Genomic DNA, 15,318 nt, shown 5'->3' on the forward strand with positions numbered 1-15,318 from the left:
AAGGCCTTGGCAAACAGCGTAGAACCAAATGAGACGCCACATGATGCGGCGTCTCATCTGGGTCTACGCTGGTTGCTTAAAGGAATTTCTGTAATGTGGGTTAAGCCTAATGCTAGTCGCCTCCAATCACAAACATCAACCAGATAACGAGATTCAATCACGTGACTTAAGTTTCGAGTATATTTAAAGCGCGTTTGTTCTTTTTCAACTTCCAAAGTAATTTATTTTATTGTGGTTGAATGTTTTTTTAAAGTTGTACAAGTCGAGGTTTACCGCCGTGGTCACGGGGATTGATAGTCGCTTTTTTACAAGTAACATTACTTGTTTACTGTTTCGTCTGTTGGTTCGAATGGAATTGGTTCGAATACCGGTTCCGATTAGTGTATTGTTGTTTTTTATTTAAAACATTGTTGTTGTTTTTAATTTATTAAGTAATAGAAACGAACGTGTATTCTACCACATGATTAATTTTGTGGAAAGCTGCTTTACTGCAACAGATACAAGAGACGTTAATTAATGAAAAGAAATGGTGCATTTGTTTAAATAAATTGTCTGTTAGATATTTGTGAAAATTGTCAAATATAAGAATAGAGAAAAGCAGAAGAAAACAACGACACAACATGTATTTAAATGTAAAAGATATTAAACTTTCACGAAAATACAACAAAGTAATACATTAACGTTTAAATAAAATAGTTAAAATGTTGTGAATCGAACCTCGGAAATTTCGCTGTGTAAAAATGTATAACACTAAACTATTCGCCTCTCAATCGAATGCATACCAAGAGTATTCCTTTATTGAAATTTTCTTCCCGAAAACCAAAGTATCACTGAAGGATGTCGAGGCTATAAATAACGCATTCAACCACCGTGACATTTTTATGATTTGACTGTTTAGAAAAAAACGGTAAATCAATTGCCCGTTGTATTTCTTATTCCATGTTTGCGTGCTTTTTCATATTTTCATTGACATGTGCTGTAGTTTGAATTTGTTTTTGCTTGTGGTTGAATGCAAAGTTGCATGGCAAGATGTTCGTGTCCTTTACCAGCGCTTAGCATATATTGAACATTCGATGCGTGTATAACTGCTCTGTAAAGTTTACATCATATGCGTGTATAACTGCGTTTGCTCTGTAAAATTTACATCATATAAGTGTATAACTGCGCTTGCTCTGTAATTTTGTTTACTGTATAACACTGTATGAAAAATAAATAAATGTAAAATGTATACAATGCTTACAGATAACACTTCTGTAAAACACATGTCAATGGCTTGATATTTTTCCAACAATAGTAATTATACAATAAAACTTATTACATGTATCGAATCACGATCTGTTTAAAAGTTGCGCAAGTTGTTAAATGGTTGTACGTCTAATGTAAAACAAGAATAAGGAGTATCAGTGTAATTTTGAGATTGCGGATTGGTCTGAATTACAATCCGTTGATGTGTTTTACATATTTAACACAAATAAAACATGCAGTCATTTCATCGCAGAATCAACAAACTTAAGCATTCAATAAAAATACACAGGAGATAAATCAAAACTCACACTTGTCATGTATCGTCTCACACGGTATATATACTAAAAATATCACGTAACAAAATAATTTTATCACAATGTAACATTTACACTCACGTATTTAAATTAAACTGGATATATGTATCAAAGAAGAAATGTTCAAACAATGCAAAACTCCGTTTATACTTTCACTTCCACTTCTTTGGGAGGCGAAGGTTGGTGAACAGTGGCCAAATGGCTGGCGCCTATCTTCGTACTGGTCGAGGGCACGTGACTTATTTGGCTCTGCCCCATGGACCGAGTACTACGCACGCGCGATAGGCGACTTCCGTTATCTCGGTTGCCGTGAGAGCTGGGGATCGCGGACAACCCCCTAAAACTCATTGTCGCGGGATCAGGTTCATTTTTCTGATCGATTTTGTCCCACAGAAAAATGGCGCCGGCCGCACATGCGCCCAGGAAGGCGCAGACAGTGAGTCCAAACGCACTACTGAGGCGGCTGGAGTCCGCCTCACATGCACCATACACGATCATCCCCGTCAGCGAACATATGGCTGAAATGAACAATTAATGATGTAAGAATGGACAAACAAAGAGAAATGTATATGACCCCCATGTGATACCACAACAGGTGATAAGCATGCATGAAATGACGACAGCGTGCAACTTCGGGTGACCTAGGGAACAGATCGTTTTCCAGCGTGTATGTTCAGCCCAGATGATTAGTTAACGCACACGTATCATCAAATCTGCAAACACTGGAATATGTTTACGAACAAAAAACATTATAGTGAGTGATTGTGCTCTAAGTCGTATATATTATCGATTTAATTGTGTATTTATTGAAAAATTAAAAAAAATATATTTAATAAAACTCATTGAAGCCCATTGTTGCCATTGTTCAATTAGAGATTGTGTGAAGGCAACATGTATGCGATATACGTATATAAGTTTAGAAACAGGAGTCTGACAGAAAGATGCATCCCTAGAAGAGATGCGTCAGTGAAACTCGCTTAGGGCTGTAGGATCACGCATTCCGGTACAATATGTTTCTTGTCAAGGCCGAGCATTAAATGATAACAACTTTAGCAGATGTAATTTGTTTTCTTGTCGAAAGCTGACACGTTCTGTCATGGAAGCTGTGAAAGATGTTACTGGCTCATCCTTTGGAATCTAGTTTACTCCATCCACCGGTGTATGCAATAAGAGACAGGTGCGGCTTTTCAAAATGTCAAAACTAAGGAAACATTGATATTGAGTCGATCCAACTTCCGCTTACAATTCCTTCGTGTGACTGTCAGCATCCTTTCGAGTAGTAACTTAAATAGTTTAACAGTTCGTACGTACACGTTGAAATATACGATTATGTTTTAACATCTATACTGTTCTCCGGTTGCATTCACGTTTGCATTCACAACTACATTTGGGGAAATGGGGCATACGCTTTTGGAAACGGGGCTTAAAAAACATGTGCGTAAAATGTCATCCCAGATTAGCCTGTAAAGTCCGAACATGACAATCAGGGACAACACGTTCCGCTTTTATATTTCGTTGAAAGGAAGTCTCTTATTCACGGTGAGGCAGGAAGTGACTTCCCTGATAGCTTGTGGACTGTACAGGCTAATCACAGAGCGCTTCTCATTTGGTATACCCATGACAGGAGGAAGATAAACATTGCCTTACCGATTCCGAAGCAGAGCCCGACGATAATCCACTGAATGAAGGCGTACTTGACCTCTCTGAGGAAGAACATGAATGCCACCACGAGGGCGACCAGCCCCAGGGACCCAAGGAACGCAAGCAGCTCGAGGCCCCTCGCCGCCCGGAACCAGTCTGAAATTAAGGGACATAAGGGGTGATACATTAGTCTGAAATCGAAGGATATGTTGAGAAGGAACCAGTCTGAAATTGGGTAAAATTATGGATAAGAAGCCGCTCTGAGATGGAATACAACATGGATATACAGAACGGATAAATGTGTGAGACGATACCAGTCTCAAATGAAGAGAAGTGGAAGATAATAAACCAGTCGTAAAGAAATTGGAAACAAACGAAAATCCTTGAAAACAGTCAAACGAATAAATTGTAACAATTGTGGTCAATTACAATGAACCAGAAAGTAATGCAATAAAATTACATGAAAGGACACGTCTAAGTATGATTCAAAGGCGGTGACGCAAAGAAGCACGTCAAATTAAGTGTTTATTTCATGCAAGATTCGCGTCCCTGGCTGCATCAAAACCATTTTGCAACAAAACATAGGACGTGACTGTGAGTATTATGGTGTCACTTTCATTATAATAACGAAATTTACATATAATTATATAGTTATTTTATTATATCAGAGCCAGTCTTTGTGAAAACCGGGTTAAATCATGTGCGTAAGTATCGTTATAGATGAGTGTGTGCAGTTCGGTACAGGTTGATCTAGGGCACCAATTTCCGCCTAGACTGGATTTTAATTAAAACACTCAAAAGAGACTTTCTTCAAACAAAAAAAGTCCATTAAGTCTCGAAAAGTGTACGTCGTTTCTGTGCAGACTGCACGGGCTCTTCTGTGACGATACCTTAAGCACATGCATTAATCCCGATTTTCCCGTTACTTTTCAATGAGCTCAATTCAGCAAGAGATAACAATGTGCCTCCCCAAGACACTCTTAAAAGAATGGATCGTTGTTATGACAATTATGCATGTTTTCTACGTAAAGCATTGGTGACTCCCGCTTAAATGCATAGAATTATATAGTAACTATCGGGGCTTTCCAAAGCATTCAACCCGCTCAGACATGTGAAATGTAAGAACCAGCAGCAGGCTTTTAATAGATGACATTTTAGCAGACACTTGAGTGGATTGCTGATTGTTGTGTGAAACACTGTGTTTCAGCACCCTGCATAAATTGACGTGTATTGTTACATCTTTCATCCGAAAAGATATTGTAGTTTGGGAAGCGGACCCCTAACCCTAACCCTCTAACCCCCCACCCCACCCCATGCGCATTACAATACCAAGCCTCGCTCGTTGTCGTTGTCCGCTTCCCAGTTTAAAACGGTTAATTGTTAGTTTCATTATCAGAAAGCATGGGGCGTTTAAAGACACTGCATGGATTATCTTAGTATGCCTACACCAATGGTTTAACATGGTGTCGAACAAGATTGATCAAATGCTTGCATTTATTGGTGCGCAAAGAAAAGTAACAAACACTATTAATAAGTGGCAAATTAGTGCATACATGCATGAACAACAATAAAGGATTGCATGTTTTACTACTGCCGTGCACATGTCCTTGAGTGGAATGCAGCAAACAATTACGGAGATATTAACCAGCACACTTCACTGCATGTGCTTTGAATTACACAATCTGTGTACATTGACGCAGGACTTCATATAAACATGGCACCAATGAGTGTATGCACGTGGAAATTCTTGTCTCAAAGAAAAAATTAAGCGAGAATTTTATTAGGCGTCGGAAAGGTATAGACGCTAGCACGTATATATTACTTTGCGTATGCAGTACCATGGCACGGTTGAGATTTAAATGATTTAGTAAATTTATTTGAGTATAATTGATCAGGAATTTAAAAGAAAATAAGTTCAAAAAAGTTAATTCCAACAATGATAGGGTAGAATGCATTTCATTGCGTAGCATACACCAGACGGTCGTGTTTTCTATTCATTCACTGGCACGGAAGAGATTTCTCCATTATATGTTAATTAATTCTGCAAGCAAGACGAATCATAAACTCATTACATCGGATTGGGTTTTGAGCATATCAATCTGCAACTCTATTACAGCGCATGGTCTTCCTTGCATGACATGCATTACCTTAGGGCCGTCCTCGGCGAACATCGGACTGCATGTGCGTAAAGTATCCTCCAAGATGAGGGTAATAAGTGACGTCACTTTACGCACGTTTTGGATTTTTTTTTCGTTGAAAGGATGTCCCTTTTAAACGAAATTTACAGTCTTTGCGGAAAGTGGTGTACTAGTGAAGCCTGTGCGGACAGCGCATGTTAAATTGGGACGATACTTTACGCACTGCATTAAGGCCTGTTTTCCCCAAGCGGGAATCTTAGGAATGATATTCACATAGCATTTTCAGCTAGTTCATAATATGTCCTTTGTGAAATCTTGATAAACTGTAACGTTAAACACGTTGGGGAAACTCAGGACTGATACAAAAAATAACATTTATTTAAATAACATCATGTTTTGTATGTTACATAAGCAAAAATAAGCATGTGTTTCTTTACTTAGCAAAGACTTTTATGTTTCTATTTAATGAAAATACAAATTCTATGTGCGATTAATACACATTAACTGGAATGGTATTTCTTGGATTATGTACGCCAGTTCCAGAAGAAATATATTTACATGCATTGTGTATTGTATAATTAATGAATCTAATCAAAAGAAGAAAATGAATTACAATGAATGGCTCCATGTATAATTACAGTCCACTCTCGTTATCTCGACATCGGATATCTCGATATTCTCGATATGTATGCGTTATCCAGTTCCTTATTTTCGCAACTGAGGAAATTATAACGCGACATTTTCTAACGACTTCCTTTATATCAGCCAATTATTAACTACGTAACTAACATAAAGCAGCTGGTGCAGTAATAACTAGGATATTGCGGCGATTGGCCCATTATAAGAGCCCTTTTATAGGCGGAGTCTTACGTTTGAAGATTTTAAGCATTCGAGGATAAACACTTGGAAGGAAAGAGTATTTGAAATAACCAAGATTTTAACTGCAAATTGTATCACACCAGACTTTTAAATGATTATGATAATACATGTACTCATAGAAGTATATGTCATATGTTTCTCGAAGACTGATTATTCTATACTCAAAAACATTAATCTTCGGGGGGAAAAAAACGGTAACAAACTCATTACGAAGGAAAGAGATTTTTCATAACTTTTACTTCGCAACGACGGTAAGGGCTCTTGATCCAGCAGTAAATGCTCAAGGGGCGCTTGAGCTTCTACATGTATTTAGATTTGAATGTACGCGCGTAAAGTGTTGTCCAGGATAGGCCTGTTCTGACCACATTCCGCATCATTGTTCAAAACAGACCCTTTCTAATCACAAAACACTTGAGGTATAGAATTCAGCCTTTAACCAGCGTGCTTGGACTGCAAATGCAAATCCTGAAAGAACTCTTAACGCACGTGCATCAAATCACGGCGTAATGGACTTACGCGCCAGGTCAGCCTCGGCGAAGGTTGTGCAGCGGGTGCCGATGGTAGAGGAGCGCTCGCAGTAGTTCCAGAGGCCGCCGTAGTAGCCGGTGGAGACGCCAACAGATGTGTACGTGTAGACGCTCCAAAACGGAAGGAACACGCCGAACAGGAAGAGCAGCCAAGTGGCGGCGCTCAGACCGGAAGCGATGATGCGCTTAATTGTGGCTTCCCTGGAACACAAGCACGAATACATAGAGATTTATTTGCATCTAGTTCATATTACATGGTTATTAAAATGGGACTTGCATTGAACTCATCATATATAAACTAATATTTGTCTATCAATACCTTTTTATACGATAATGGACAAATGTTCAGTGAATTTATAATGAATGCAATTTTATGTCGTGGAAAATATCTACGCATTGTTTTACGACTAAACTGTATAAGAAAATACTTGCCAAGAGATTGGTTTAGCGTTTCAGAAACGTTTGCGAAATATGGTAAATGAATTAAAAATGTTTCTACGCCCACATTTGACAAGGTTATCCATTAACAATCTAAAACGTATGAGTGTTTTATCACTAAATGTACTTATCTTACGTAACATTCCGAGTTAAAGGAACATTTGGTGGATGCACATGACCATTCTGTTGTTTTCTATTATAAGACTTTTCATTTTGCTTCAGTAGTGAAAATCGATATTTAAAAAAAAAAATGTTATAAATATAAAGTATACATATTATTTTTTTATTTAACTCTTATAATATTTAAATCAAATAAATTATTTGTCAAATTGATAATCGTTTAATTATGTAAGAATCTAACCCAATACCCGATTTCTTAAACTTCGCCATTCTCAAAATATAATTACCAAGCTATAACATTAAAAAGGCTCGGAAATAAAGTACTTTGTAACCTACCAGGAGACAGGGATGTCTGCACGGGCAGATAAGGCTCCGTGCAGTCAGTTTTGATAACGCTGATAAAACAGGGCGTTCCACAGACCTTGGAAAATATACGACTGTGTGTAGCTGAGTAGTGTAATTGATGACTCAAGCATAAAGGATTGAAATAGATGCAAAGTTGAAAGTGAGCCCGTAATCATAATAAGGCGACGGCTTTTCGACGAGTGGTGGAATGCAGGGCCTTTAATGGCAGGCGTCTGCAGTGGCATCTGAGAAATAACATATGGGCTATGCTCTGTGAAAGGGGGTTTAATGCATGTGCGTAAAGTGTCGTCCCAGATTAGCCCTTGCATTCCGCACAGGCTAATCAGTGACGACACTTTCCGCTTTTATGATATTTTTCGTTTCAAGAAAGTCTCTTCTAAGCAAAAATCCAGATTAGGCGGAAAGTGTCGTCCCTGATTAGCCTGTGCGGACTGCACAGGCTCATCTCGGACGAAACTTTACGCACATTCATTTAACCCCTTTTTCACAGAGCACTGTCCATTTAATGGTAGTTCCTAAATAAATAGTGTATACCGCGTCCGCACATTTTTCATGACACCACCGCAATGTATATAACTATAATAGTATTATACTTTTTAGCCATAAGTTGTAAAAGCCTCCCGGAATACTATCGATAGGATTGACAATAACATTAAACTGCATATTATCCGCGTCATGCGAACATTGGTTTTATGCCATGTACGGTCAGCGTTATACCAGCATACTCTTTCGCTTCCTTGGCCGCTTATGAGACCATGAAACCTTGCGTGATTTAAAAGCGGACAACGTACCTCTTGATTGAGTTTCATATAAGTATTTCCAATATTAATGGAATAATATGGTGCACAAGAAAAAATAACAAAAGGCAATAACTCTTAATTATGAAGAAAACGTTATAGTACTCTTTCCCAGCACTTCTAAAAAAGCCCTTAATCATAATACGAAGTTTTATTTATATTAATACAACACTTATGTTCTGTACTTGAAGAGAAAAGAACGATAACCCCAAAATCCTTGAGAGAGTTATGGTTCTTGTACACTGTTCTCGTCTCAATCATCTGAATCAATACATGAAGTTTTATTTTAATCTCTTCCATACTAGTATTTTATCCTTGGCTAATAAAAAATTATCAAAGTGTACTAAATATGTAATACTGAAGAGAGATTTATGCTGTGGGGGCAAAATATGTACAAAATGCTCAGATTGTGGAAGTATTGTCAACAATAAAGTTACATGTAGCAGATGATACTTTTATGTTTGTTTTGTGCTTTATTTTTTTGCGGTAAATTATTTTTAAGTTCTAGCTGAAGGCAATTTACATCAAATTCAGTGTCAATGTGTTTTTTTTTACTGATGTTTACTTACGCTTTTGTAGAAAAGTTTAAGTTTCAAGTAAATCAAATGTTAAACATATGCATGGTTTTGTTTAGAAAGATTTCGCTGTTTTGAGTTTTATTTTTATCGATGCTGAGTGTTGATTTATGAAGTTTCATCGGAATATCATTAATTCAAATAGAACAATCAAATTCGCTGAATTGATATCCCCCGCCATTATACTACTGGACACAAAAGTTTTCTGGATGGCTGGACAACACCAACGTGCATCATCATCTTATTCATTTATATACTCATACCAAGTTTCAATGAAATCCATCAAAGCACTTTCAAGATATGGCTTCGGACTAACAAAAAAGCATTTTTTTCAAGATACAACGGGCCATAACTCTGTTATTATCCGATGATGTACAATGCCATTTGGCGTGCATCATCCTCTTATCCATATATATACTCATACCAAGTTTCAAGAAAATCCCCCAAAGCACTTCCAAGATATAACTCCGGACACAAAAGTGCCGGACGGACGGACGGAGAGACGGATAGACGGACAACGCCAAAACAATATCAATCCGCCTATGGCGGGGGATAATTATATAGTATTCACGAAAATAAACGAAGGGCAATAACTCTTCTCTTGTCTCAAATCTGAAATTACGTAAAGGTTCGTATCAATAATCTCAGAATTTGCAGAATGTTCCATTCAAGAAACGGACTGATGAAAAATAATAAAAGAACAATTACTCCAAAATACTTATAAGAGAGTTGAGTGTTTTTACTCAGAACTTCGTCGAAATGATATTAATATATTTATACAGTTTTAATTTAAATTTGCTAAATGGCCATGTATTTGGCCACATCCCGAATAAACAGTTATGGTTTTTGTACTAATCTTTAAAGGGGCCTTTTCACAGACTTTGACATGTATTGAAGTTTGTTATTAAATGCTTTATATTGATAAATGTAAACATTGGATCTAAAAAGCTCCAAAATATAAAGAACAAAATAAAAAAATAAAAAGTAACCCTCAACAGGGCTCGAACATCTGGCCCCTGGAGTCCTGGAGCAAAAATCTTCCACATAGACCACTCTGCCATCCGTGCTCACATAATGGATGATGTATTTTATACTTAAGAAAAGCAATTCTCGTATTTTCAAAAAATAACGAAAACAGCAGAAATTTCCAAATTATGCAATCGTTTCGCGTTGCAACGCTTTATAATGTTTAGGTTTTAAAATCGTCAAAAGATGCATGTAATTGATATTTTAGAGCATGGTAAATGTTCAGTTTTTTTGTTTCCTCACAAATATCATAACTATAACGAAAATTTGCGAATCTGAAACATTTTTTTTTTATTTTGTAAATTTACCAAAACGTGAAAAGGCACCTTTAAAGCCCTCTAATATTATTTGAAATTTCAATTTTAAACCCTTCTATACTGCCTGAGGAATGCTCCGAACATGATACAATGACTGAGAAAAAGAGGTACGGACTGTAGGATGCAAGGAAGTATGGCCGATGCAATTACTATATGCATCCCTTAAGGGGCATAAACATTTTCCATCACGATATTTTCCAATAATGATTCTTCCTTATGTTTTACTGGCAGTTCACTAATATCAACTGACAGATAACTCTTGCATCATGACCGGGTTTTTCGTCCACTTGATGCTTTTTGACGATGCTGCGAAGCATCGTCTAAGTTATCATATCATGAAAAAAATCTTCACAATGGCAACCTATGTAAAAGACCGAGCCAGTCCGATTGAGATAGCTCGATTTTTCTAATCGGCATACCTCGCTGATTATCATTGATAAAGGTATAGGAAGCTCAGCTATAAATAGGACAGCATATTCTGGGAAAAGATTTAATAATAGTTTGAAAACGTTAATTTTAAATCAGTTATATTCAATCCATTATATGTTTATAGATCACTGAAACAACTATGCATTTTCTGTATTGTATTTGACATTTGTCGTGATTCAGTAAATAAATTGCGAATTAAAACGTGTTTAATTAACTTTCAACGCGATCATGAGTGTAAAGAAAACGAATTATTTCGATCCTGCAAATTGTAAACGTTGTAGCGACTATGGTAAATAAACAGCATAATAGCCCTATCATATAGTGCTCGGTCAGCAGCTGGAGCGTGCTCGTCGCGACCGAGGCCAGGAGCCGCCTGCTGAAGATCGACTGTGGTGGCCTGATCTTCTGCGGATGGCTCAGCAAATCCAGCTGATTCCGTCACCCTCGAGCCGGACGTCTTCCGCACTGCTGGGATTGCTGTCTTCTCCAAGATGCAGCGGACTTGTCACCCGCTGTCTATCGTCGAGAGCTCGCTGACCCAGAACTTGCCAGAGGTCCCGTCTGTAGAGGGACGGGGATAGTGGGACAGCAAGACCACCAGCGTGGAGGAAATACGGGGCGGACCAGAACAGGCTTCTTTCCTGGAGAGGTAATGAAGCGTGCCTGGAACTTCGAGGGGGTGGCCTCATAGAGGGACCCCGGGGCAGCGGTACTCAGTACGCTCAACGCACTGGGGAAACTGTCTCGGGGATGAAGACGACGGCCGGTGACAGCGAGAGGGGCCATAAAGGCAGAGCTGCTTGCTTGCACTCCTTTGGTGGAGCTGCGTACAAACAAGAATTTGTCTTTGAATTGTCAACTACCAGTGCACATTAAGGTCTCATTGGCCACCGTGCACTGGTATATTTGGATCTAAATTATATCTTTGGCGAATACCCGGGAAGCCGGGGTAAATTTGACCTACTTTGGCTCAAAATTAATCTTTTTCCCCTGAAAGGTCACAAGGGCAGGTCGGACCATAAAGACCTCATGAAGGGGCCGGTAGGACCTGAAAATAAACTCTGATTTAAAAAAAAAATCATATAGTGATCAGGTCGGACCTCAAAGACCTCGTGAAGAGGCCGGTAGGACCTGTAAATAAACTCTGATTTAAAAAAATAATCATATAGTGATACTCGCTCTTCATCGTGCCTTCTCATTTTGCATATTTTATAAACTTTTCAAACATAAATTACAGAGCCACATCAGTGCACATACTATGTTTGACAATTCATTCGTTTGTTGGATATTGTTTGCTGTTTTAAACACATATTAGGTCATATCGCGGAGATTTAGTTAACCTTACCATGTGTTCATGGGCGAACTCACGAATTCAAGTGCTCTAACGACTATGTGCTCATACCCACTTTCGATCGGGAATCGTCATGAAATTATTGCCGTACTTAACGAACAAACATGCCTAAGCTTATTGAATTAGAGAAAAAGAACGATAATCAAAAGAGAAAAAGTATATGTTCCTGCACATGGGATTGTGAAATCACGTCCGTACACATAGCATCATTAACTTAGGAAAGGAAACAACGAACTATCAAGTTTGGTATGATATACATGTGCAATTAAAGAGCATGGTGTAATTAAAGAGCATGTCAAGTTTTAAATGTATATGCTGAAACGTAATGTTATAACCCACAAACGTTTTACTGTAACAGACAGTTTTTTAAGATAAGTGGTACAGAAAATACACGTCAGTACTTTGATTCATGGTTATACATTCGGCTTCGGTTAAAACCACTTTACCCGGTGTGCAATATCTACTATACCAGTTTCCTAAAACAGTTGTTATTCATCATATTTTGGGAATCTTTACGTATGCCATTTAAGGGACTTGGTAGAAACGAGGAGCATTGAAGGTCTTGGGTTTATTTTAATCAAAGCGCTGAAGGCACTCAAGTTGTTCGCTATTGCATAATCTTAGACGCAACACAGTTTTCAAAATTATGTTATAGCTTTTTTATATCGCAAGTTTGAAATTAACACAACCCCAAATTTATAAAGAGTGTGTCTTAAAGCACAGGTAGAGATGTGTGTGCATTGTTTATCCTCATATTTATGTGATAGAGATAACTTAGACAAAATAACAACAATATGTCTCGTTTTTCACAATTTGTTTCTGCACTGGAAAGCATCTTTAGAATTTTGGTTGCGTAACAAAAGAATAATAAGCCTATAATCAGCATGTTCATGTAGTTGTGTGTGTATCTAATACTTTATCTTTTTTTTTCTTAAATTATTGGCCAACAATTTTGCCCACATGACGGACTTTTAATGCAGCATTAAGCCTAGTTTTCCCTGAAAGCAGCCAATATGTACAGATTTCAATGATAAACTGGCCAATGTCGTCGCACAAGCTGTTATAAACACTAGACTGTCCAATATCGTCGCACAAGCTCTTAAACCTATTGTTAACATACAGGCTGTTTGCTGCAGTGTACGAGTGGTGAAGTGGGCAGTGGTTATCGTTCCTAGCGTAGCTAACAGCAGACTGACTTGCAGTTATCGTTCCTAGCGTAGCTAACAGCAGACTGACTTGCAAAACTGCCTCTCTACATTAGTTGTGAGCTTACGGTCACAACTAAAAACAACAACATGCAATTGTATAAAAGTGCGCGAAAAAGAATGTTGATAGCATGTGATTTTTGTGAGGCGGACATGTATCGAAGCTTTTGTAACTTTTTTACTCTAGAGAATTTATAGAAACTGTCTAAAAAATATCAAGGCTTTTACAATAAAAGATGTGAAAGAAATAGTTTAAAATTTTAGGAAAAAGCTGTTTGGTCGAGACTAATCAACGGAAACACAAGCACACTACCAGAGCGCGTGATTGAATACATTCCTCGCCACTGAGAGAAAGGTTCGTTGTATGAAGTATTATCAAGCATTTAACAGATGTTACATGTAGAATAACAGCACGCACATTATGGGCGTCACCTTGTAATAACATACGCTATCCAGTCATGAAAGCGTTCTATGACTCAGATTTACTCAATTGAAACAGACGCTTTGTTAGGGGCGATGCTTGTATAATGTCATATTTGAAGGCTGCGATAGCAGCATGTGATAATAATTATTTTAAGAGACACTCAAAATTCGATTTAAATTACAGGCATGCATATAAATTTTAAAAGCAAGTGCACATGCTTCCTGTCTTTTAGCGTGTATGAACTTCTAATATAAAGTGTGTACTTCGTCTTTCATGTAATACACTTAAAAATTTTCCCAAGATGTGAGTCATTGATGGAATAAATTTTATTATATAATTACCATGTACTTACAATGTTGTCGAGTGGAGTATTATTTAAACGTTTAGCAGAGATTTTATTGCGAAGTTAATAATCGGTTACAACCGGTTAACATTTACACAGCTGACATTTTTTTAAATTATTACACATGTATAAGCTGTCAATAGGTAAGTGACATTTGACACGTACATCGTGTAAGTATACTGATAGTCCTCAAGATTAAATTTAACGATAACAAATAGTTCTCTCCGAATCAATCGGACGAATTCAAAATGAACATTGTTTAAATTCTAATTCTAAGGACAGTGTCTACAATACCTGAATCCGCTTTTAAATTTAGCCAGTGTTGACTGGCAGCAGGAAGCGGGCGGCTCTTCCGACACTTCTGGTACCCGAGGCGTAAGGCTAGACTGCGTCGTCTGCACAGTACGTGACGTTCGGTTTGATTTCAGCGATATCACGGTGATCTTCGACTTCCGCTCGTCCTCAACGAAGAACGGTTTATCCGTTGTAGAATGGTTACCATTGCGGGAAGTTTCGCCGGTCGGTGGTTTCGACACTGTCGGTACAGCGGCACCAGACATGGCTTTGTTTCCTGTTTTTACTTTGTCCTTGCTTCCTTTACTCGTTTTGCTTGCCTTGCTGGGTTTACTGATATCCGAGCTCCAACCGGAAACGCCTCCCGGACGATCGAGCTTCGGCAGGCGGCGCTCCTTTCGCGGCGTCACCTGGGTGCTAGGCGGGCGATGGTCGGTAGGGAACCACATGGGGATCGCATAAAATCACACAGTTGGCAATAATCATTAAACATTCGATAACGTTTCAAACAGAATTGCAAATTAAATTATCATTAACTTTTTTGTTCGTTGTTTTACTGAAATGTTTTAGTCACTACAACATTAATTTCATTTCTAAAGCGGGATTCATGTTAAGCAACTGTGATTATGTTTCAATTCGCAGATTAACCTATAGTTACGACCGACCAACAGGATTAATCGCTAATCGCCGCTATACATGGCCGTCTAAGTGTAGTATAATTATGCATACTTTGCAGCAATAAATTTTACTCTTATGCACTAATACTTAAACGCCAAATTAATACTTTACCGGTTGTGTCCAATTTTGGTGTGGTCATTTAGGGAGAGCGTTATTTTTAATGATATTAATTGACGCGTAATGCAACGTGTATGGCACAACTTAATATCGT

At 38.0% G+C, this 15,318-nt stretch overlaps 1 protein-coding gene across 1 annotated transcript; it reads right to left on the reverse strand.

The window, feature by feature from the left end:
• Positions 1 to 691: 691 nt before the first annotated feature.
• LOC127859775 (uncharacterized) lies at positions 692 to 14,878 on the reverse strand. The gene is made up of 5 exons (XM_052397283.1): positions 14,504 to 14,878; positions 11,362 to 11,453; positions 6,734 to 6,945; positions 3,207 to 3,356; positions 692 to 2,077 (listed from the first exon to the last, which is right to left on the reverse strand). Exons 1-5 carry the CDS (start codon positions 14,876 to 14,878, stop codon positions 1,704 to 1,706), a joined length of 1,203 nt encoding a protein of 400 aa, XP_052253243.1. The 3' UTR covers positions 692 to 1,703.
• Positions 14,879 to 15,318: the final 440 nt, after the last annotated feature.

The sequence above is a fragment of the Dreissena polymorpha genome, chromosome 15 (genome assembly GCF_020536995.1).
Source record: "Dreissena polymorpha isolate Duluth1 chromosome 15, UMN_Dpol_1.0, whole genome shotgun sequence".
NCBI classification, from domain to species: Eukaryota; Metazoa; Mollusca; class Bivalvia; order Myida; family Dreissenidae; genus Dreissena; species Dreissena polymorpha.

Coding starts and splice junctions, on each gene's coding strand:
- LOC127859775 (XM_052397283.1), bottom strand. CDS start 14,878: ATGTGGTTCCCTACCGACCATCGCCCGCCTAGCACCCAGGTGACGCCG. Junction 11,454..14,503: donor AGTCTAGCCTTACGCCTCGG/GTACCAGAAGTG, acceptor TTACCTCTCCAG/GAAAGAAGCCTGTTCTGGTC. Junction 6,946..11,361: donor CTCTACAGACGGGACCTCTG/GCAAGTTCTGGG, acceptor CTTGTGTTCCAG/GGAAGCCACAATTAAGCGCA.